This window comes from Eulemur rufifrons, chromosome 30 (genome assembly GCF_041146395.1).
Source record: "Eulemur rufifrons isolate Redbay chromosome 30, OSU_ERuf_1, whole genome shotgun sequence".
NCBI classification, from domain to species: Eukaryota; Metazoa; Chordata; class Mammalia; order Primates; family Lemuridae; genus Eulemur; species Eulemur rufifrons.
In genome coordinates this window covers 101,992,170-102,014,667 of record NC_091012.1, presented here as the reverse complement: position 1 = coordinate 102,014,667, position 22,498 = coordinate 101,992,170, and the positions used below count along the sequence as shown (strand labels likewise).

Sequence of the window (22,498 nt, the reverse complement as noted above, 5' to 3'; positions counted from 1 at the left end):
AGGACCCCCCACACAATTAGTCACAGAAGTCTTCTGTGTTGGTTTTTGTTGAATGAAAGAATAGAAAAAAACACTTGTGTGTTTTTTCCACTGCCAGAGTATGTTTAGATTTTTTGCCTGTTTTTATTTTTTTTTTCAATTATTTAATTTTCTTTTTTTTTCATTTTTTTCATCCTTACGCAGAGGCCATGCTAATTAATCTTCTCTGTATCGTTCCAATTTTAGTATATGTGCTGCTGAAGCGAGCACTTGCCTGTTTTTAATTAGCTTGTTATTAACAAAAGTTTACAGCCTTTTTTAAACTCTGTCAACGGGAAAAAAAAAAGCCAACCTCTGTAAAATAATTTTAAAGAGATTTATTTTGAGCCAAATTTGAGGATTATGACCCGGAGCCATGCCCAAGAGGCCTTGGGCAAGTGGACTCGCTGTGGCTGGGTTACAGTTTGGTTTTATAGATTTCAGGGAGACAGGGCTTACAGGTAAAGTCATAAATCAATACGTGGAACTCATACATTGGTTTGGCCCGAAAAGGTGGGCCATCTCGAAGCGGGGGTGGGGGACTTGCAGGTTATAGGTGGGTTTAAAGATTTTTTGGCTTGTAATTGGTTAAAGACATGAAGCTTTGTCTAAAGACTTGGAATGTTTTAACATAGTTGCTGTTTATCAGAGATAGGCCACCCGGACGTAGATTTGTTATGTAAATTGAGGGCCTGTAGGTTTCTCTTGTATACCTTTAGGCTTGTTAATGGGTTACAAAGGATGTCCCCAAGAAGGGAGAGGGGCATGTTGAGGCATGTCTGACCTCCCTCCTCCTGGCAGGTAATTTAGTTTTAGGATATTCCTTTGGCCACGAGGGGGTCCATTCAATCAGCTGGTGGGGGGGGTGAGCCTTAAAATTTTATTTTAGTTAACAATTCTTATCCACAGTGAAAAATTACATCTTACATCATTACTTAGCACACATGGACTTATGTGTAGTATGTATACGTGCATTAAAATGTTAAAGTTTCACAAAACAATGTTTACACTTATTCTCTGGGATATATTCTGATATTTTCTGTGATTTTCTTTTTTAAAGGCTGTTGTATTTCACAGCTTGACAAACAGAACACTCATACAGTGTCCTACAACTCATAGCACCCCACACCATGCTGGTACGGCCCCCTCACCCTCTCACACATCCACACGGCTTCCTCCAGCCCCTTAGATGCTTGAGTACTCCCTCTACCCCATGCACACACTGCTAGCTTTGTCCCATCTTGGCATATGTAAGGAAAGCCTCATCAGTATTGTGAAACTGAGTCATCGCTGGATGGAGCTTTTTAAAATTAAGGTATAGGCTGGAGGACACCTGGCTACCCCAGACTTAGTGCCTCAGTTGAGATGTCTTGAGGTTAGAGTCAGGTCTTCTGAGCATAGGAGTTTGGAATGACAAGTCTTACAACCCAAGCCTGCTTTCCCTCAGTACCTGATAAAGAGGTAGTCTGCTGAGGGGTTCTTTGTGAGAGTACCTAACTTCTTACTTCCTTTTTTTCTGAGGCCTGTGGGCCTGCCTGCCTGCCTGAGCCCGTTCTGACTCTTGGCCAGGTTCAGACTGTCATTGCACATCCCTGTTCCTCTCCCTCCTCGCAGTTTGCAGAGCAATCCCTGATGAAGAATGCCATAAAAACATCAGAGGAGTCATGGATTGAACAGCAGATGCTGGAAGACAAGAAACGGGCTACAGACTGGGAGGCCACGAACGAGGCCATTGAGGAGCAGGTGGCTCGGGAATCCTACCTGCAGTGGCTGCGGGATCAGGAGAAACAGGCCCGCCAGGTTCGCGGCCCCAGCCAGGTGGGTCATGGGCTCTGTTACTGGCCTGGCCAAGAACTCTCATTACCACTCATAATTTGCCCCCAAATGAGCAGGAAAAAATTAAGCCGTTTTGACATCTGGGAGGGAAGGAAACCTCCAGCCCCATCTATAACTTATCTTGGCCTTAGTTTTGGGATTGTGCCTTGGAACTTTCCATATGTGTGCAGAACAAGCACTTAAGGAATAAGAGAGGGTAGTCACTGCTGCTGGTGATAATGAGGGAGCAATGAATAGTTTCAGAGAGACAAGCTTTTGTTGAATGCCCTTGTTTGCCAGGCCCTGTGCTCAGGATGTAAAATCAGATCCACCCTCTCTGCCCTCAGTGATCCCATCTGTTGAAGGAGACAGATTCATCGATGGGGCCCTTGACCCTGGCTGGGAGACCAGTGGAGGTGGGGCCTCTGGTCAGTCTTCATAGAGGAAGGTTGAATTGTTAGAGCCAGAAGGAGGCAGGGCAGACAGGCATCTGAAGAATCACAAGGAGTTTGGAGTGATCGCAGATGTTGGCAAGAGCTGAATAATTTGTTCGACAAATACTAAATATTTACTGCAGGGCTGTGCCAGGCACTGTTCTCAGTGTACATAGGTGAACCCAGCAGACCAAGATCCTTATCCTTGTAATGCTCACATTTTCGCAGAGTGAAACAAAAAAAAAACAATAAACATAATAAATTAGTCGAGAGGTGCTATGGTTGAAAAATGTAGAGCCAGAGAAAGGGGGCTGAGTAGGGCTGAGTGGGGATGGGAGTTCACAGTATTTTTTTTTTTTTTTTTGAGACAGAGTCTCACTTTGTTGCCCAGGCTAGAGTGCCATGGCGTCAGCCTAGCTCACAGCAACCTCAAACTCCTGGGCTCAAGCAACCCTCCTGCCTCAGCCTCCCGAGTAGCTGGGACTACAGGCATGCGCCACCATGCCCAGCTAATTTTTTCTATATATATTTTTAGTTGTCCATATAGTTTCTTTCTATTTTTAGTAGAGACGGGGTCTTGCTCTTGGGCAGGCTGGTCTTGAACTCCTGAGCTCAAACGATCCGCCCATCTCGGCCTCCCAGAGTGTTAGGATTACAGGCGTGAGCCACCGTGCCCAGCCTCACAGTATTAAATAGTGTGGTCAGGGTAGACCTCAGCAGGAGAGGTTTGAGCAAAAGCTTATAGAAGGTGAGAGAATTAGCTGAGCACATATGCAGGGGAAGGCAGAGGACCAGCACACCTGGTGTGATTCAGGCACAGCTCGGAGGAAGGCCAGTGTGGCTGGACAGAGTGTTGTAGTAGGTGAAGTCAGAGAGGTGGTGGGGCCAGATTGGGTAGGGGCTTGTGAGCTGTGGTGAGGCAGAAGCCATGGGAGGGTTGTGAACAGAAGCAGCATGGGATCTGACTTAGGATTCAGCAGGATCCCCTTGATTGCTGAGTATAGAACGGAGTCTGGGGAGTAAGGGAGGAAGCAGGGGACTAGCAAGGGGAGGCTACTGCAGAAGTCCAGGTGACTGGTGACAGTGCTGGCTGGCAGTGGCCGTAGTGAGAAGCATTTGGATTTGGGATCTATGTTAAAAGTAGAGCAGCATTTTCTGTCAGATTGGTGGTAGGGATGATACAGGGGGTTAAGGAGCTTCACCTCTGTCCTGGGAGGAGCTCTATGGTACCCTGTGTGAGTGGGAATGATGATGGCCTATGTAGAAGCTGTATCATAGCCAGGGTCCCAGCAAGGGAGCCAGCACTCAGGAGTGAGGCACAGGAGGGTTGCAGCTGGTGGTGTAGTCCTTACCACTTTTTTCTTCCCCATTGCAGCCCCGGAAAGCCAGTGCTACATGCAGTTCAGCCACAGCAGCAGCCTCCAGCGGCCTGGAAGAGTGGACCAGCCGGTCCCCGAGGCAGCGGAGTTCAGCGTCTTCACCTGAGCACCCTGAGCTGCATGCTGAGCTGGGCATCAAGCCCCCTTCCCCAGGCACTGTCTTAGCTCTTGCCAAACCTCCTTCACCCTGTGCACCAGGTCAGTGACTTGCTCACAGGGAATGTGCTGGGGTTAGGAGGTATTGCCTGGGTCCTGGGCCCTATGTCCTACCTCTGACTATCCTTCTGCCCCAGGTACAAGCAGTCAGTTCTCAGCAGGGGCTGACCGGGCTACTTCCCCCCTGGTGTCCCTCTACCCTGCTCTGGAGTGCCGGGCCCTCATTCAGCAGATGTCCCCCTCTGCCTTTGGTAAGCTTCCCCTGTCTGGGGGACAGGGGCCAGCTGGGGGTTGGGGAGGGACTGGAAGAAGCAGCAAGTCCTGAGAGGGTTTCTATAGCCTCTAGTTAAGAAGAGAAGTGCTGGAGGGGATTTTTCAGGCCCAAGAGATTTGCCCCAGAAGGGGCCTATCTAAGTGGGGTTTCACAGCCCTAAGGGGCCTTCCCCTTAGAGAAAAGAGCAAAGGGGGAGGAGAAAGAAGGCTGACAGTGTTCCATCATCCTTTTCCTTTTCCTTTTGCCCAGCAGGTCTGAATGACTGGGATGACGACGAGATCCTAGCATCGGTGCTGGCAGTGTCCCAACAGGAATACCTAGACAGTATGAAGAAAAACAAAGTGCACAGAGACCCACCCCCAGACAAGAGTTGATGGAGACCCAGAGACTGGACACCGTCTCTCAACCCCCACCACTCCTGCCCTCCGGTGCCACCCCACCGTCTTTGGCTTTCTTCCCTCTTGCCTTCTCCCCATCTTCCCGTTCTCCCCTCTTTTCTCTCCTCTCCATTTCCCTCTGGCTGGCCCACCCCTGCACTCCCTCTCATCGCTGCTGCCACCACTACCACCTGTCTCTCCGTCAGCTGACGTGCCCTGTTGCCCCCCCAACCCCGCACAGCACCATCCCTGCATTCCACAGGGGACTCGGGCAAGAGTGCCGAAGGTAGGCAAGAGGCACACAGAGACAAACCAACTGGCAGCAGCCAGGCAGCCCCAGAGGAGAGAGACATTCAGACAGAGGAAAGTCTCCCTGTCCCCCATTCTTTCCAAGATCAGAAAAACTTGTCACCCCCTCCACAATGATGCCAGGGAGGTGGGAGGAAGAAGTGGAATATTTCCCTTCCCAGTACCCCAAGAATGTCTGAGCCTTCAATGTTGAATTTTTTCTTTATTAAACTGTACTTTTATCTTATAAAATCAACCAATCAAAAATGATACAGACGACAGCATTGGCTCTGTGAAGGCGGCATCTCTCTGGTTTGGGGGCAGGCAGGCCATGGAGCACAGAGGGGTGCAAAGATGTGGGTTGCTGTCTTCTGGCCTCTAGCTCCATGGAGGTGGGCAGAAGGCCTAGGATGTGAGCTGGGGCAGGGGGTGAGGGTGGCAGGTGTCAGACTGGCTTTGGACAATGAGACCCTGACCTTGCTGCATTCCTTTTGCTTCCACCACCACCGCTAGTCTCTTTGCAATCTTGGGGTGGGGAGCATCTTTGGGATCATGGCCACCACCCAGGATTTGAGTGTAGGGAGTGGGAGCAGCCTCGGCAGATGGGGCACCCATGCCCTGCAGGTGTTGACAAGATCCGCCATCTGTAATGTCCTTGGCACAATAAAACCAAATGTCAGTTTCCCTGAGCGGCTCTGTTCTGTGTGGGGCAGTGGGCGGGTGGGCCTCTGGACAGAGGAGGCAGTGGCACAGGTCTTTGGCTTGACTTCTGAGGTCCGAATGCTCTCCAGTAGGGTCTGTCTGGCGCCTTGGAGTTCATATTTAATCAACCCACTGCTTATTAAACCTTATGGACCTATCACCGCCAGAAAAGCTCGATCTTTGCCTGCTGCCCCTGCCTACCATATTTCCTAAGGGTGTGATGGGAGCAGGGAGAACTATGAGCTTGAGGGCAGAGGCTGAACTTCTGCCTGAATCCCAGTTTCTCTGCCTGCCTTCCTCACCATTAATGCTTGCTCTTTCCTTGTGATCTGACAAGGAAAGGCTTTGGAAAAGCACAATTGGTGCTTCGTAGCAGCATGAATTTAGTAGAAGTGACCAAAGGGGCCTCTCCCACTGGGTTTTAAAAAGTGAGGAATGGCTAAATCCTTTTGTTCATGTCCCCCAGTCCTCTGACACCTCTGTCCCTCTCCTGCCAAGGCAGAGAAGGCTGGCTGGCCCCCAGGTTTTCTCAAGCATCTTTTTCACTGTGCTTCCATGACAGGGTCCCTGTGGAAGGATGTGTGTCTGCTTCTGCAGATGAGGGTGTGGCTGGCTGAGTGGCTGTCTGCAGGGTGTCTCTGGAATCTAATGGTCAAGCATATGTATGTTGGAGAGTTTGGTTTCAAACCTTCCTTGGCATTTTCTAACCGTGTGGCCTTGGTCAAATCATAGCCTTTCTGAGTTTCGAGTATCCCATCTGTACAAGAGCAGTGGTTAATGTCTACTACTTCATGCTCTGTCTGGTTGTGAGCATTGAGAGAATGTGTATGGTCAACATGATATACTGCTGGGCACAGTGTTGTAGAAGTTTCTGTACCATTTGGCCCCTGCCTATCTCTTCTTGCCATTCTGATTTCCTTGGCCTCTGCCTGTGCAACTTGCCCTTCCCTTGTCCTGAGCCACCAACCTTTGTCTTTCAAGACAGGTAGAGGGTCACCTTCTGAGAAGTCCATTCATGTTCTCACTTCTATCTACAAATATCCCTAATAACTGTACTATAAATAAACCTCCTGGGCAGGGGCTTTGATGCCTGACTTACTTGTATATCGCTAATATTTGCATCCCTACCAAGGGCTGGCAGGGTTATAGTAGACCCCTGATAATGTTGGATGAATAAGGGAGAGACATGTATGTACTTGCTTTTTGTGTGACTGGTGAATTCTAGTATTCATGTGCATCTCAGTGTCTCCAGTCGTGTGTGTGTGTATGTGTGATGAAGGCTTGTTTCCAGGTGTGTCAGATGGTGACTGAGTGTGGGACTCTATCTCTTGACAGTTTGTGTCTGTATCCTAGACGCGTGCATGTCTGCGTGGGTCTGTCTGTGACAGTGCATCTGTGGTTTCTGTCTGATGGGGTGGAGGTCCGTTTGTATTTCTGTGACAGATTCTGGGTGGCTATTTCTGGACAGTTTGTTTCATTGATAAGGCTGCATGTCTGGTGGTATATGTGTGCCTGTGACCAGGTCTCTCCATGTCTATTTTTGTGGCACTGCCTATCTGTGTGGCTCTATCACATTAGTACATGTCTGCCTTTGAGCAGTGCATGTGTGTCTCTGGAGCATCTGTGTATCTCCCTGTGACAGACTCTGCGTCTCATTTCTGGGACAGTACAAGTCTTTCTGTGACAGTACATGTCTGATGGTGCCAGTGTGTTTGTGACAAGTTCTGTCAGTGTGTCTGACAGGACGTTTCTGTGGTCACATGGCAGTGTAGGTCTCTGAGTCTCTGGAGTGCCTGTCTTTCTGTATTGGGTATCTCTTGGTGTCAGTTCTAGGACATAATTATTTTTCTGACAGTGTGCCTGCCTGAACAGTGTATGTCAGTCTCTGTGTGACAGTGCATGTCTGCATGCATATCTAGGACAAGTTTCTATGAATGTGTCTGACAGAATGTGTGCGTATCTCTCATGACGTTTTTGTGTGTCTTTGCAGTGTATTTCTGTCTTTCTGGGGTGTAGGTTATTTTTCGTAAGTTTGTGTCTGAGGGTGTTTTCGTACTTCTAGCAGCATCTACCATGTCTCAGTCCCTGTCTCTCTCCCCCAGGAGTGCAGCCCCATGCCACCCTGGCTTTCTGCCCACCCCACCCCCTGCTGTTGTAGATTCTAGACCCGCTGACTGGGTCCAAGGCTAAGTCTAGCTAGTTCTTTCTGGGTTAAGGGCTCCAAAAAAACACCGCAGGCAGCCTCCTCCAGGCTTGCCTCTGCCTGGCGCATCCTCCCCCACCCCTGCCCTGGCGTCTTCCCCCATCCCCGCCCCCATCCTGGCGTCCTCCCCCACCCCACCCCCATCCTGGCGTCCTCCCCCACCCCGCCCCCATCCTGGCGTCTTCCCCCACCCTCGCCCTGGCCATGGTTGGGGGGGGTTACCCCTCCCTGGCTACTGGACAGATTCTTCTAGGGCCCTGGCTTCAGTTTCAGAATGAAGGCCGCCAGGAGCCTGGAGGACTCCGGTGAAGGGTGAGAAACACCCTTAGAGACAGGGGTCCTGGATAGCCACAGGCTCGAATTCTTAGAAGCTGGGCCTGGCGCTATCTCTACGCTAATCTCGCAACGGCGGCAAACCAACTTCCTAGGAAAGGAGGCTGCGCAGTTAATTTTTAAGTGTATATATATACATATATACATACACATACATACATACACACACACACACACACACACACACCACTACCACCACCACCAACAACAACCACCACCCAGCGCAACAACCAAAACAAACGCGGTTGCTGCAGAGGGATTCCCAGAAAAGGTTTCCTCTTCATGTGTGCCCCACCTCGCGCCCCCTCATTTGCATGCAGGCCCCGCCTCCTCGGAAGAACCAGGCGTGTATTTGCATAAGGGAGCACTTGAAACGTTGAGGGTGGTATGCAAATAAGGGCTGGCTCCGATTGGCTGGGGTACAGCAGGTGCCGCGTCCGGATTGATCAAAGTCAGGTGGGCGGGGCTGTCGCCCAGGGTGACTCTCCCGGGAGGCGCGTGCCCCGGCTCAGTAGCGTTGGGCTGGCGCGCGCGGTGAATCTTAAGGCTGCGCTGTCTGCGGGCGCTTCTGGGCCACCAGTTTCCCTGCCTTCCACCCTGGCGCCCCCCAGTCCTGGCTCCCCGGCCGCGCTGCCCCGGGCGTCCACGCCCTGCGGGCTCAGCGGATTCAGCGGACTCAATCTGCGCAGCGCCTCCTCCATGTTGACCAAGCCTCTGCAGGGGCCTTCGGCGCCCCCCGTGACCCCCACGTCGCCGCCAGGTGAGCACAGCCTCCCCTACTGCGGCCAGGCGGGGTGGGCTGGAAGGTGGGTGGCGGCGCGGGGGAGGGAGTCGCGGCCGGGCTCAGCACGCCGCCACCCTGACTTCCTCGCCTCCGCCTGCGTAGGAGGCAAGGATCGGGAAGCGTTCGAGGCCGAGTACCGACTCGGCCCCCTCCTGGGCAAGGGGGGCTTTGGCACCGTCTTCGCGGGACACCGCGTCACAGACCGACTCCAGGTATCCACCACAAGGGTCTTGGGAGGGTCACGTGTGTGTGGCGGGGGTCCTGGGATGCCGTTTGGCCGGGGAGTGAGCCTGCAACGTGTGCAGTAGGGTCATAAGGACCAGGATCCGGGTTGCTAGGGGTGTGTGTGTGTGTGTTTGTATGCGTGAGCGTGTGTGTGGCGGTCCAGGTGGGTATGTGGCGGGGGGGGGGGGGGGTAGGGACTTTCATGGCAGGAATTCTGGAGGTTCAGGGAGTTAAACTGGGAAGTGGGAGTCATGAGGACTTTAGACCCCGGGATCCAGAGGATGTGTGTGTGTGTGTGTTTGTGTCCGTGTATGTGAAGGTGGGGACCTAGATCTGGGATTTGGGGGATTTGGGGAGGTAGATGTCCAGTTTGATGTCGTGAGGACCAGAATCCTGGTATAGAGTTGCAGTGTCCTGGAGCTAAATAGGAAGATTGAGGGCTTGAGATGCCAGGAAATACAGAACTCTGGACTTGGGGTGAGGGGTCCTGATGGCCTGAGAAGGGAGAGCCCAACAAGGGAAAGGATGGTAGGAGAGGTGAACTTGGTTCTGGGGACTTGGAGGGCGGGGGAGAAGCTTTGGCTCATTATGGGTTGTAGGGTGGCGTGGTTGGGGACCAGAAAGACTAGAGTGCTGGCTGATGGAGGGACACTAGAGGTGGGCAGAAGGTCTAAACTGGGAGGAGTCTGGGGGTCACCTGCTGGCCCCCTTACCCCGGCCCTATTCTCTAGGTGGCCATCAAAGTGATTCCCCGGAGCCGTGTGCTGGGCTGGTCCACCTTGGTGAGTATCTTTGCAGTCCTTCCTGGCCTATCTCCTCCATCGTTGACGAATTCACCCCCTTGCTTTTCCAGTGGATGTATGACTCCCTGGGCCCTGTAACAGTGAGAACACTCCTACCGGCCCATGTTTATTCCCTTGGAGAGACATACAATTCTGATTCACCTCAGTTCCCCCTAGAGCCCTTGGTTCTCTCCTTTCTCATTCTCCTTCCAAACACTGCTTTGGGGACTGCCCGCAGGGCATGCTGGTGGGGAAAGAGGGGCAGAGGTCACTGGTTGCCATGGTGATGGTGGCTGCTTCTCTCCTGCAGTTAGAGCGCTAACGGACATCAGGGCGGGTCTGGGCAAGTTGTAGGGTTGTGAGCGCCCCCTGGCGGGCCATTGGAAAACTGCGCCTGCGCAGGCCGTGGGACCCAGAGGGAGAGGGCGCGCCTGCGCAGTATCGGAGTTTTTACTTCGTGAGAAAACCGGTCTGCGGCTGTGCAAGTCAGCGGCCTGACCGGGAGAGGGCCCCACCTCAGGCAGTAAGACTGCTTCTGGCCGTCAGTGTGTCTGCGCGGGGCTTCGAGAGTCGGGAGAGGGGCTTTTGTGGCCAGTAACATTTATGCCTTTTACCGAGCGGTTCTAGGTGCTACGTGACAGTGACAAAATATTACATGATAACACTTACTGAGTTCATGCTTTGTGCCAGGACCTTTGCAATTAATCACTCTCAGCTATTTAACAAGTGTATATTGAGCACCTACTATATGCCAGGCACAATTATAGGCACTTGGCAGAATATTACACCATATTTATTCAGAACTCATTTTGTGCTCAGTCTTTTTCTACTAATTGCTTTCATCTATTTAACAAATATTTATTAAGCCCTACCGTGTTACCAGGCACTGTTCTAGTGCTTCAGATATGTCAGTGAACAAAACAAACTATTAAACAACAATAGTGTTTATTGGGTGCTAACTCCTTGTCAGATCCTATGCTATATAGAGTGCCTTCATCTGTTTAACAAACATTGAGCACCTACTGTGTGTAAGATACCATTCTAATCTCTCAAAATGTCAGTGAACACAACAGAAAAAATGTTACAGAATAGTGCTACTTGTGCCAAAGGTCTTTTGTTAAGAACCACTTTGATTTATTCAAATATTTACTGATCCCCTACTACCTGCCAGATGTGGATGTGTGTAGGCTCTTTTCTCAATTGACCCTCTCAATGACTGTTTGAGTCCTTAAGACAAACTGAGGCGCAGGAAGGGAAATACACAGGCGTCCAAGGGGCTATGACTTGAGCTTAGGTGAGAAGTCAGCCTCAGCCACTGGGCTGACGTTTGCCTTCTCTTTTCTTTACCTGCTTCTCACCCGACCTCCAGTCAGACTCAGTGAGTTGCCCACTTGAAGTGGCACTGCTGTGGAAGGTGGGTGCAGGCGGTGGGCACCCTGGCATCATCCGCCTCCTCGACTGGTTTGAGACACAAGAAGGCTTCATGCTGGTCCTTGAGCGGCCTTTGCCGGCACAGGATCTGTTTGACTACATCACAGAGAAAGGCCCGCTGGGTGAAGTCCGAAGCCGCTGCTTCTTTGGCCAGGTAGTAGCAGCTGTCCAACACTGCCATGCCCGTGGAGTTGTCCATCGCGACATCAAGGATGAGAACATCCTGATAGACCTCCGCCGGGACTGTGTCAAACTCCTTGATTTTGGTTCAGGTGCCCTGCTTCATGATGAACCTTATACTGACTTTGATGGTAAGGTTTCCCTAAATCTCATTGGGGGGATTTTTTTACCTTTTGACTTCCAGTGGAGGGTGTCTGTACTGATATCTAATACTGGGGATTCTTGGCCTTGCCCTTGGTTAAAGTCCATCTTCTGACAGTGCCCTAACCTTGTTTGAGGCCCTTATTTTTGTGAGGGGATCCTGTTACTATCCTGAGCCACCTTTTTCTGGTAAAGGAATCCTAACTGTTGCTTTTAAGTGGTTTTATTCTGCTGTGGGGACTCTGCTGTTATTATAGCTGCTCTTTTTTCTGGTGATGGGCCCCTGCTGTTTTATTTTAAAAGCTACTATTCTGTGAGGGTACCCTGCTCTTATAGTGAGTGCTCTTAATTATAGTGAGGGGACCATACTTCCTGGGAAGCGTGGGGTGGGAGTGGTCTAATAGAGTGGCTTGTGTGCAGGGACAAGGGTGTACAGCCCTCCAGAGTGGATCTCTCGACACCAGTACCACGCGGTCCCAGCTACTGTCTGGTCACTGGGTATCCTCCTCTATGACATGGTGTGTGGGGACATTCCCTTCGAGAGAGACCAGGAGATTCTGGATGCTGAGCTTCAGTTCCCTGCCCATGTTTCCCCAGGTGAGGCCCTACTTGACCCCGGCCCAGAAGATTTCATACCTCCCAGGTACTGGTACCCCTTACTGACTGCTAATCTTCCCTGTGCTTCTTGACCCACAGACTGCTGTGCCCTAATCCGCCGGTGCCTGGCCCCCAAACCCTCTTCCAGGCCCTCACTGGAGGAGATCCTGCTGGACCCCTGGATGCAAACACCAGCTGAGGAGGCACCCCTCAATCCCCCCGAAGGAGGCCCCACCCCTTTGGCCTGGTCCTTGCTGCCCTAGGCCTGGTCAAGAGCCCACTGGTCAGAATAGCCGTCCCATGGCCACGCTGCAGGGATAGATGGACACTCATTAACCTGGTTTTACAGGTCATTAAAAATCCAGTATTACTAAGGTCAGGGATTGGGGATCAGGGGTTAGAAGACAGCGTAAGCCAAGTCTGCCCAGTCCCCATCCCAATTCTGTGAAGGAGCCTTCCTCCAGAACCGATGGTCCCTTATTCTGGAGGGGGGACTTCTTGCTTCTCATTTTGCTAAGGATGTTTATTTGGATCAAGTTAGTTCCATTCTAAGCCCGGGGACTCTTATTCTGATTACTTATCACCCCTTCACTGGCACCTCCTACCTACTACCACCACACAAACTTAGTTCACACGCTCTTATTTGGGCAAGGGTGCTTTCCTTCTAATACCCCAGTAGTTTTTATTTTAGGAAAGGGACCGTTTCCCCTAGCCTAGGGTCCCATATTGGGTTAAGCTGCTTGCCTACCTCAGCCCAGGATTGCTTATTCTGGGGGAGGTAATGCCCTATTGTTAATCCCAGGGTTCTTTTTGGTGAGGGGATCCTACTTTGTTATCCCAAGTGCTCTTATTCTGGTGAGAAGAACCTTCCTTGATTTGGGAAGAAATGGGAGATGGATACCACCTGACACCACCAGAGACTAGGATGGGATGGATGGTATTTGGGGGGGATGGGCTAGGGGAAATAAGTTTTGCTGTTTGTTCTCCTGGGTCCCCCTCCCTAACTTTTTTGCAGATTCTTGCTGCCTCCTCCTGAGCCAGTATTGTCCAGTTGCTAAAATGTAAATACTTAACACATTAGGAGGAGGGGAGCTCCAAGTGTGCCCTCTTCTCCCCTCTCCCTCTGCCTGGATTATTTAAAAAGCCATGTGTGGAAACCCACTATTTAATAAAAGTAATAGAATCACAAGCGACTGGCCATTTGTGAATGTAAGGTATTTGTGGAGCATATACCAGATGCTGACCCAAGAAGGAAATGGATTATACCTTTCTGTTGTCCTTGGGAAGCTTCAGTCTTATGTTGCCATCCTAAAGAACTCATGGGTTCATTGAAGCTGGACCACAAAGGAAAACTGTTGATTTTCCCCCCAGCTCTTATGTAGCACACAGTACATGCAGAAGGGCTCTGTTGGAGATATTGTAGACATTGAAGATGTTTGGGGCACATCTTCAATCAAATATTTGCTAGTTCAGAGGCAGGAAAAACTACCTTCTCCCCAGTTCCAGGGGAGGGAAGAAATCCCTTTCCTGTTGGAGAAGAAAAGCCCTTTCAGAGCACTGCTGAGGGTGGGGCAGTCGCTGAGGGCTGTCTGGAATCTTCTAGCTCTTTTCTGATAATGTTCATGGTAGTCACCTTTTTTGCCCTCTCCCTTTGTCTTCCCCTTACTCATCCCTCATCTCTCCAACTCTTGACTGCCTTGCTCTATTCTGTCTTGGTTTCACTTGTCCTGGTCTCAGTTGTCCCCTATCTTGCCCTGTTTTCAAATGCTAACTGTACCTCTCACCTGCCTACTTTCCGTTTCTTTTCCACTCAATGGTGACTCACTTGTCATCCCTTCCCTCGGCCTTAACTCTCCTTTGCCTTTTCACCTGCTCATCCTCACCTGCGTCTGCTTTTATCTGCTAGCTTACTTGCGTGACCCTCGCGTCCACCTGCTGCTTCACCCAGTACTTCCTCACCTGCCCCGCCCTCTCGGGGGTCTCGTCCCGCACGAGATGCCCATAGGCTCTCCAGGGGGTGGGGCCTCGTTGGGAGAGGGGAAAGGAACTTTAGTCCAACCAGGAAAAGCCTAGGAGTTTCTGATGCGGAAAAGGAGTTGCCATCTGAAGAAGGTGCCAATAAAGAGCCGAGATAGAAAAGGACTAGCTGAACCCATGAGGTCAGGAGACAGGATGGGCGGGTGATAGGGAAAGCGGGATCAATGAGGCGGATGAACGGCAAAACGAGGGCGGGTCTAATAACAGGAACGGACCAATGAGGCTCTGTAAAGACGGCGGGAGGCTGACCCGGCCGTGTCTCCTGTTTCCCGGTCCAACGGAATTTGGGAATCCCGAGGCCACTGTTTTAGATTGAGCTTTTAGCAGCGAACAAGGAAAGCCAGCACCCTGGCCAGCCCGGTTCACAGCCCACCCCTACTCGGAGGCCCGGAAGCGGAAGTGACGGACACGGAAGTTGCCTGCTGTTGCCGAGGGGACGGGCCGGGCAGATGCCAACATGGCAGCGGTTGGGGCTGGCGGTTCCACTGCGGCGCCCGGGCCGGGGGCGGTCTCCGCGGGGGTGTTGGAGCCTGGCACCACAAGCGCGGGTGAGACAGTCTGTGGCCGGCGGCAGGACGGAGGTCGGGGTCGGTGGGGGTCGGGGACATTCCTCACTGAAGTGAGAGGAAGGAAGCATCCCGTGTGGACCGATCTCTGTGTCGTGTGTGGGGTGTGTGTGTGTGTGTGTGTGTGTGTGTGTAGGAGGGGGAAGGGAGGACGGAACGAACCATTCTGAGTGTGTTGGGGGTGGGAAAGAGACCATTCTAAGGGTGATTGGGGGGTCCTTCCGCATATGGAAGGTAGAGACCATTGTCAGTGTGGAGGGTATTTCCTTTAGGGGAGGCTAAGATCACCGAGACCGTTCTGAGATTGTGGGGTCCTTCCTTAAGGAAGGGAGAGACCATTCTGACGGTGTGGGAGTTCTTCCTTATAGAAGGGAGAGACTATTCTGAGGGTAATGGTTCCTTCTTTATAAAGGGAGGGGAGCTATTGTGAATGAGTTAGGGTGGGGTGGGTCCTTCCTTATGACTAGAGAGGGTCCATTTTGAGGATGAGGGTGTCCTTCATTATATGGAGACTGGACCGTTCTGGAGGGTCCCTTCCTAATGGAGGTAGAGTTCATTGTATGTTGGGGTGGGAGGGCCAGTCCTTACATGATGGAGAAAGAACATCTTGAGGGTGCCAGGTCCTTCCTTATAGCAGAGAGAGTTCACTGTAAGTATGAGTAGAACAAAAAATAATGCCTTAGCTGGGGAGGGGGCTGTGCGGTGGTGGGAGGACAGACCATGTGGAATATAGGGAAATATTTCCTTTTATGGTTGAGGGATGTAGACCATTCTCGTTAGGGTAATCATTCATTATATGAGGTTCAATCCCTGGGAAAATGGGGAAATCATTTCTTATATTTGTTAGACCATTCTGGGTCAAGAGGAATCACTTGTCACAGGAGGGAGGAGTTGAGAGACCATTCTGAATGTGGGAAGGGGCATTCCATATGGGATGTAGACCATTCTGAGTGTGAGAGAATGGAATCACTTCTTGGATGGGAGAAAGACCATTCCTTAGGGGATGGACATACCTTATACAATGGTCTCATTCCCTGTATTGGTGTATTAGTCTTTACATGGGACAGTCCCTCGTTAAATAGGAGCATCATTTCATATAAATCCTCAGTTTGTTCATCCATAAAATGGGAATCTTCATAGTTCTTTTGGAGATCAGAGCGATATGAGTCTATTGAAGTAATCCATATAAATCCCTTAGCCCAACGATGTGATAGGCACACAAAATAAGCACTCAGTAAATGTTGAAAATGTAGTTGTGGTATTCTGCCTGGGGAAGAGTTGCTTCTCACTCAGGGGAGGGAGAGAGAGGCAGCCCAGGCCCATGTCCAGGGCCTGCCCCAGCCATTTCCTGATACCTCAGCAAGAATTCCAGGTATGGGATGGACAGGGTGGGGCCCACTTCTCCCTTTCTGGCTCTTCCTGCTTGTGGCTGAGCCAGTGGAAGCAAGTAGGGGTCAGACCCTCAGTGGGTCAGGGCGGGCAGGCAAAGGGAAGAAGTGGCAGTGGCTAGGATAATCCTGGTTGAGAAAGGAGATTGGGTGGGTGGTGGTGTGGCTGTACCCCAGCAGCCTCTGACCTCATTCCCCCTTGCCCTTTCGGTTCTCTCCAGCTCACCGGCGCCTCAAGTACATATCCCTAGCCGTGCTGGTAGTCCAGAATGCCTCCCTCATCCTCAGCATCCGCTACGCCCGTACCCTGCCTGGGGACCGCTTCTTTGCCACCACCGCTGTGGTCATGGCCGAAGTGCTTAAAGGGCTCACCTGCCTGCTGCTGCTCTTTGCACAGAAGAGAGGTACAAGCCAGGGAGGGGGCTATGCTTGGGTTGGTGGGTGACACTCCGTGTGTGTGTGTGTGTGTGTGTGTGTGTCCACATGGAGGGTCTGCTGCTGGGGGAGCATCTCTCTCTGTGACCCTGCCTGGGAAGTACGTAAGTGCAGCTGACCTTGTTCCTCCAGGTAGAAGTAACTGCATCTACACTTTTATAGCCCTAACACTCTGGGAGCTGTCTGTGCCTATTATGTAGTATGGGACACTCATGTAGTGATTTATTTATTTATGCTTAACTTTTTATTATGGAGAATTCCAAACATATACAAAAATAGGAAAGAATAATAAAATAGTAAAATATCCATGTAACCATCCCCCAGAGTTAGCAATTATCAATTCATGGCCACTCTGCCATTAAATAGTATCAATGATTGATTATTCACTCACTGCTAAACTTTATATGTATCTACAGACCTACCCCCTTAGTATTTTAAAGTAAATCTCACATGAAGTAATCACTATTTTGACTTAAATCCCCCCCTTATTATCCTTTTTGTTTGTTTGAGATGGGATCTCACTCTTTTGCCCCAGCTAGAATGCAGTGGCATCATCATAGCTCACCACAACCTCACACTCCTGGGCTCAGGCAATCCTCCTGCCTAAGCCTCCCAAGTAGCTGGGACTACAGGCACGTGCCACCATGCCTGGCTAATTTTTCTATTAGACACAGGGTCTTGCTCCCACCCAGGCTGGTCTCAAACTCCTGACCTCAAGGGATCTCCCGCCTCAGCCTCTCAAAGTGCTAGGCTTATAGGCAGGAGCCACCGCACCGGGCCCCCCCTTATTAACTTGAATAAATGTCTTGGTACATATTTTTGAAAAAAAAAATAAGTATAATACCTAAGAATCATACATCAAAAATAATAATTCAAAAAATTAATAAATATCCAGTCAACGTTCAAATTTATAATGATTTCTTAAATGTCATAAGAGTTTTTTAAAATGTGTTTGTATAGGGTCAGTGTTTTGTAATTGGTTGATATTTCCTAAATCTGTTCATCTCTAGGTTCCCCTCCAACTTTTTATTCTCTTTGCAATTAATTTGTCGAAGCAGGTCATTTGTCTTGTAGACTTTAGGTAGTCTGGATTTTGCTGACTGCCTCCCTGTGGTATCATTTAACATTCTTCTGTCCTATACATTTCCTGTAAATTGGGAGTTGGGTTTATCTGTTAATTTAAACATCTCCCAGAAGGCCTTCTACTTGAAATGTTGTGCAGTTGTTTTTCTGTAAAGGTCTTGCATATGTAATGGATACAGATGAATTTTGCACCTCTGCCCTAGATGTTTGCATTGAAGAAAACATTGTTACCCACTTGTTAATGCCAGGGCCCCTGGGAGGCAGCAGTTTAGGCCACAGCTTTCTTCTTGATGGACTCTGTAAACACTGTAGGAGTGAACACTGTGCCTCAGGCCCTGGGCTGTGGAGGTGGTTGTGTTAATAGTGCAGATATTCATCTTGTCCTCACAGGGCTGTTGTTTGAGATGGGAATACTAGCTCCAGACTTAATCACAGGCCTTCATCTCTTAGCCATGATTTCAAACCCCTCTCCCCCATTTTTCCCCCTGAATTAGTTTGGTGGTAAAACCTGGCCTGACCTGATGTGGGGCTCTTTGTATATTTGTGTTATGTTTCTCGTTTGGTGTGAATATTCACACAATTCACTGCGGAAATAGGAATGGTGCCTGGTTATGGTGTGGCAGCTCCTTCTTTGTTATAAAATCTGTGGTATGTATACCAGGTTACCTTTCTGACTCCTGGAAAATTAGAGGTTAGAGAGCAGTAATGACTCCTGGGATTAGTGCCACAAAGGGCAAGGACAGGGTTTGTGAATGAGCATCAGCAGGAGTTCCTGGGATAACCTCATGCAGTGGTTGTGGAGGTTTTCCTTGAGGAGCGACACTCAGCTAAGACTTAAAAGATGAACTGCAAGAAAGTGGGGTGAGCTTTGCAAAGGCCTTGTCACATAGGAAATCATTCTTATTTATTCATTAGAGCGGGTTCCATCCAGACTTCTGCTTAATGGGCAAGCCTGAATTCATCCATGTGGCAGGGCTAGGGCAGGTGAGGGGGAGATGGCTCCTGCCCTCAGGCGCATTCCAGGTCAGTAAAAAGCTAGGATAAGTCCAAAAGTCTAGTCTCAACTTCCCCTCTGTGTGGGGAACACTCTTCCACCACTATTCCTAGGGCTTCTACTTCATAAGCTCCTGGTAATGATGATGATTTCATCGTGCATACTTGTATTGAGTGCTTTGAGTGGGGCTCTGTGCCAGGGAGTGGGCTCTAAGATGAATGAAATGTAGTCTGTGACTAGCAGACACAGTATTAGGGATGATTCTTTTGCAGCCATTAAACTGAGTATCAGAAAGGCCTACTGGAGACATGGTTGTACTCTAGGGAAAACTGAGAGCACAGACTTCATTCCAGCGTGCAGGGAGTTAAGAGTAGTGGGAGGCACAGAAGCCAGGCCTGGTCCCAGCCTTCAGGGGATCCCCATATCTGGCAGTCAGTGCCACAAAAGGCTCTCCTTCTACCACCTAGGTAATGTGAAGCACCTGGTTCTCTTCCTCCATGAGGCTGTCCTGGTACAGTACGTGGACACGCTCAAGCTCGCAGTGCCCTCTCTCATCTATACCTTGCAGAATAACCTCCAGTATGTTGCCATCTCCAACCTGCCAGCTGCCACTTTCCAGGTGAGCCCCAAAGCCCAGCATGGCCCCAGAGGAACTGGCTGGGTTGTGGGATAGAGTGAGTATGGGGGCGAGGGTGGGCTGTGTCACCTTTGGAATGTCCTTGGAACTCCCTCAACCTGTAGTTTCCTCATCTATGATAATTGGGGATGGAAAAAGTAATACCTACTCACTGGGATGCTAGGATGATTAAAAGAACAATACCTGTGAAGAGCCCTTGGTTGGTGATAGATAAGCTTTAGGCTTATTTAGGCTATTCACTGGCAGCCCTGTGAAATAAAGAGCCTGGCTTCTGAGGCCAGGCTGCCTAGGTTCAAATCTCAGCTCTGCCACTTTCCAGCTGTGTGATTTTGGGCAAGTCACCTAACCTCTCTGTGCCTTAGTTTTCTCATTTTTAAGTTGGAGATTAAAATGGTGCCCACTTCATATGTTGTAGTGAGGATTAAACAAGCTAATTCATGTAAAGTGCCTAGACCCACACCGGCACATAGCAAACACTGTGTATTTGTTGACTTTATTGTTGTAGTTGTTGATTCATTTCTATCAAGGCTTCCCTTATCACAAAGATTACCTACTTCCAGGCATTTTACATACATCAGCCATACTCAGCCATACTTTATAGATGATGATGCCAAGGCTCAGACAGGGCAAGTGCTTTGTCCCTGGTCACACAGTCAGGAAATGGGATTGGGATACGGACTTCCTGGCACAGCCATCTTTCTGTGTACTTTCTGGGAGGGACCTCAGAGCTCTTTAGGTGCAGCTCAGCCAGTGGCCAGTGTGGCTGGCTACTTTTGCTGTTTTTATTATCCTCCATCCCACTCTGTCCTTCTTTTGTGCCTGGGGGCCCACAGTGGGTGCTTCCCCCCATGTGTACCTGTTGGGGGTCGAGGTCAGCCCTCAGTGCCTTCCACATGCCACTCACAGGTGACGTACCAGCTGAAGATCCTGACCACGGCACTGTTCTCCGTGCTCATGCTGAACCGCAGCCTTTCCCGGCTGCAGTGGGCCTCCTTGCTGCTCCTCTTCACTGGTGTCGCCATTGTCCAGGCACAGCAAGCCGGTGGGGGAGGCCCACGGCTACTGGATCAGAACCCTGGGGTGGGCCTAGCAGCTGTCGTGGCCTCCTGTCTCTCCTCGGGCTTCGCAGGTGTCTACTTTGAGAAGATCCTCAAAGGCAGTTCAGGCTCCGTGTGGCTGCGCAACCTGCAGCTGGGCCTCTTCGGCACAGCACTGGGCCTGGTGGGGCTCTGGTGGGCTGAGGGCACCGCTGTGGCCCACCGTGGCTTCTTTTTTGGGTACACGCCTGCCGTCTGGGGCGTGGTGCTCAACCAGGCCTTTGGTGGCCTATTAGTGGCTGTTGTTGTCAAGTATGCCGACAACATCCTCAAGGGCTTTGCCACCTCCCTGTCCATTGTGCTGTCCACTGTTGCCTCCGTTCGCCTCTTTGGCTTCCACGTGGACCCATTATTTGCCCTTGGCGCTGGGCTCGTCATTGGTGCCGTCTACCTCTACAGCCTTCCCCGAGGTGCAGCCAAAGCCATAGCTTCCGCTTCTGCCTCCGTCTCCACCTCTGGGCCCTGCATTCACCAGCAGCCTCCAGGGCAGCCACCACCACCGCAGCTGTCTTCCCACCGTGGGGACCTCATCACGGAGCCCTTTCTGCCAAAGTCAGTGCTGGTGAAGTGAGGGAGGGCTGGCAGTGGTGGGGGGACAGGGAGGGGGACTGGGTGGAGGGTATTGGGCATCTGCAGGACCCAAGTCACCACTGAGGCCTGGCTCCTCTGAGCTTGGAAGACGGTCTTTTCTCCCAGGTCATGGAGACTTTTGGAGGGGGATATGGGACTAGGGCTGGATGTCATACAAACCCTTCCTGGTAGGCTGACGCCCCCTCCCCTGGAGGGGTTTTTAGAGCTGCCTCCTCTGCCTCAGCCTAACCTCTTTGGGGATAGGGTTTGGGGATATTGTCATTCAAGGCCTTTTTTGTCTGTCCCCCTGCTGGAGGTGTCCTGTCTCTCAGTGCCTGGGAGAGTCCCTCCCAGCAATCCCTCCACCTTTGTAAGGAAAGACTGGACAGAAATCCTGCAGCTCTTGAGTAATATGAATGCCCACCTTTGGGGTTATTTCCCCATAGTTTGAGGCCTTCTCTTCTCCCTCACCACCGCATTGGATCATGTTAGCAGTTCAGTCTGTTGTGTGGCCTTGAGGCAGCTTCCCTGACACCAAGACCCTTAGAGACCCTTGAAGACTGGCCTCTTTCAAGTGCTCAGGGAGAGAGAAAGGGGTGAGAGCTGGCTGTCTGGGGGAGAGTGCCATAGGGGCCGTTTATTTTCTAGTGGTTTTGGGATTTGGGGTATAATCAGATCATTAATGATCCAGGGTGTGGTGGGAAAACAAGGAGGGAAAATCCTTGAAATGGCCGAGTCTCATTGAATTTAAGACACTGTCCGTTGCCGGATGCAGGGTTATTTTCTGGGATGTCCAGAGAGGAAAACTAAAGCTGCCAATCACATTCTTGATACCCTATTGGCTGTATGAGGCACCCTTATTTCGTGGGGGGGAGGTATATTAGACTTGAAGTGTGGAACCCACCCCTGCACTCCCCAAAGCTTATTAACCCCTTAACTATATCCCAGGGTGGGGGGGTGTGTGTGCATGGGAGATGCCTGGGCTGTCTTTGCTATATGTAAATAGGGCCATTGGATCTTTATTTTTGATTAATTTGTTCTGATTTTTTGGTTTGTTTTCTAAGGAACTGTAATGAACAAATGTCAGGATTCCCGATGCCAAATAAAGATGTTGTATTTATTTAGTCCATGTGTAGCTTTCTGACCAGGGGACCCGCGGATACTAACCCAAGGACTACCAGCCCCACTACTGCCACCCTCACTTGCTCAGGAAACACCCCAGCGTTCTGTTTTTCTTTCCTCTTCATTCCCACCACAGGTTGCTCACCAAAGTGAAGGGTTCGTAGCTGCTGGGATTGAAGACGTTGCCTTGGCCTCGCTCTCCCTTCTTGCCCTGGCTCAGCTGGGATCAAACACTCTGATCAGTATTAGGGGTAGGGTGAGGTAGACACCAAAATCCCTGTCCCCATCATCCCCACCCCACACAGGGCTGACATAACTAAACTCTCTCTAGTAACGACCCACCTCAGCCCTCAGCCCCTGCCACCCCCACACTATTTCTTAGGTGAGTTTTTGCAAATAAAATGTGTTTTGCATCATGCTGGCTTGGGAAACCTTGAAAAGTGCTCAGGC

The 22,498-nt window shown here is 50.7% G+C and overlaps 3 protein-coding genes and 1 non-coding gene across 12 annotated transcripts in view; 3 read left to right on the top strand and 1 right to left on the bottom strand.

The window, feature by feature from the left end:
• The window catches only part of OTUD5 (OTU deubiquitinase 5), a 32,053-nt gene extending 26,623 nt beyond the window's left edge, over positions 1 to 5,430 (top strand). For 3 of the 4 annotated variants that reach the window (XM_069463097.1, XM_069463096.1, XM_069463095.1), the window contains 4 exons: positions 1,633 to 1,836; positions 3,643 to 3,844; positions 3,940 to 4,053; positions 4,329 to 5,430. In XM_069463097.1, coding sequence (XP_069319198.1) covers positions 1,633 to 1,836; positions 3,643 to 3,844; positions 3,940 to 4,053; positions 4,329 to 4,450 — 642 coding nt within the window. In that variant the 3' untranslated portion in view covers positions 4,451 to 5,430. Of the gene's footprint in view, positions 1 to 1,632; positions 1,837 to 3,642; positions 3,845 to 3,939; positions 4,054 to 4,325 lie in introns of all 4 variants that reach the window. The other variant, XM_069463093.1, reaches the window with a different exon arrangement.
• On the bottom strand, positions 138 to 249 carry LOC138379283 (U6 spliceosomal RNA). Its single transcript, XR_011232060.1, has one exon. It is a non-coding gene; the product is annotated as a U6 spliceosomal RNA (small nuclear RNA).
• A 3,059-nt stretch (positions 5,431 to 8,489) lies between the features above and the next one.
• Positions 8,490 to 13,308, top strand: PIM2 (Pim-2 proto-oncogene, serine/threonine kinase). The gene is made up of 6 exons (XM_069463223.1): positions 8,490 to 8,739; positions 8,866 to 8,975; positions 9,720 to 9,770; positions 11,140 to 11,512; positions 11,943 to 12,119; positions 12,219 to 13,308. Exons 1-6 carry the CDS (start codon positions 8,679 to 8,681, stop codon positions 12,380 to 12,382), a joined length of 936 nt encoding a protein of 311 aa, XP_069319324.1. The 5' UTR covers positions 8,490 to 8,678; the 3' UTR covers positions 12,383 to 13,308.
• Positions 13,309 to 14,373: 1,065 nt separating this feature from the next.
• SLC35A2 (solute carrier family 35 member A2) lies at positions 14,374 to 22,467 on the top strand. 6 transcript variants are annotated; one of them, XM_069462905.1, is made up of 5 exons: positions 14,501 to 14,704; positions 16,332 to 16,514; positions 19,090 to 19,241; positions 20,756 to 20,908; positions 22,185 to 22,467. In XM_069462905.1, exons 1-5 carry the CDS (start codon positions 14,614 to 14,616, stop codon positions 22,311 to 22,313), a joined length of 708 nt encoding a protein of 235 aa, XP_069319006.1. In that variant the 5' UTR covers positions 14,501 to 14,613; the 3' UTR covers positions 22,314 to 22,467. The 6 variants fall into 6 exon arrangements, with proteins under 6 accessions (XP_069319007.1, XP_069319006.1, XP_069319004.1 ...); XM_069462903.1 differs by having other exon boundaries at positions 14,506 to 14,704; positions 20,166 to 20,908; XM_069462901.1 differs by lacking the exon at positions 22,185 to 22,467 and adding an exon at positions 15,999 to 16,094 and having other exon boundaries at positions 14,506 to 14,704; positions 20,166 to 20,999.
• The last annotated feature ends 31 nt before the right edge of the window (positions 22,468 to 22,498 follow it).

Bases quoted from the DNA above. Each gene is read 5' to 3' on its own strand.
- PIM2 (XM_069463223.1), top strand. From the start codon at position 8,679: ATGTTGACCAAGCCTCTGCAGGGGCCTTCGGCGCCCCCCGTGACCCCC. The intron at 11,513-11,942 runs GTAAGGTTTCCC...GCTTGTGTGCAG, and splicing joins ACCTTATACTGACTTTGATG to GGACAAGGGTGTACAGCCCT. The intron at 12,120-12,218 runs GTGAGGCCCTAC...CTTGACCCACAG, and splicing joins CCCTGCCCATGTTTCCCCAG to ACTGCTGTGCCCTAATCCGC.
- SLC35A2 (XM_069462901.1), top strand. From the start codon at position 14,614: ATGGCAGCGGTTGGGGCTGGCGGTTCCACTGCGGCGCCCGGGCCGGGG. The intron at 16,095-16,331 runs GTATGGGATGGA...GGTTCTCTCCAG, and splicing joins TACCTCAGCAAGAATTCCAG to CTCACCGGCGCCTCAAGTAC. The intron at 19,242-20,165 runs GTGAGCCCCAAA...TGCCACTCACAG, and splicing joins TGCCAGCTGCCACTTTCCAG to GTGACGTACCAGCTGAAGAT.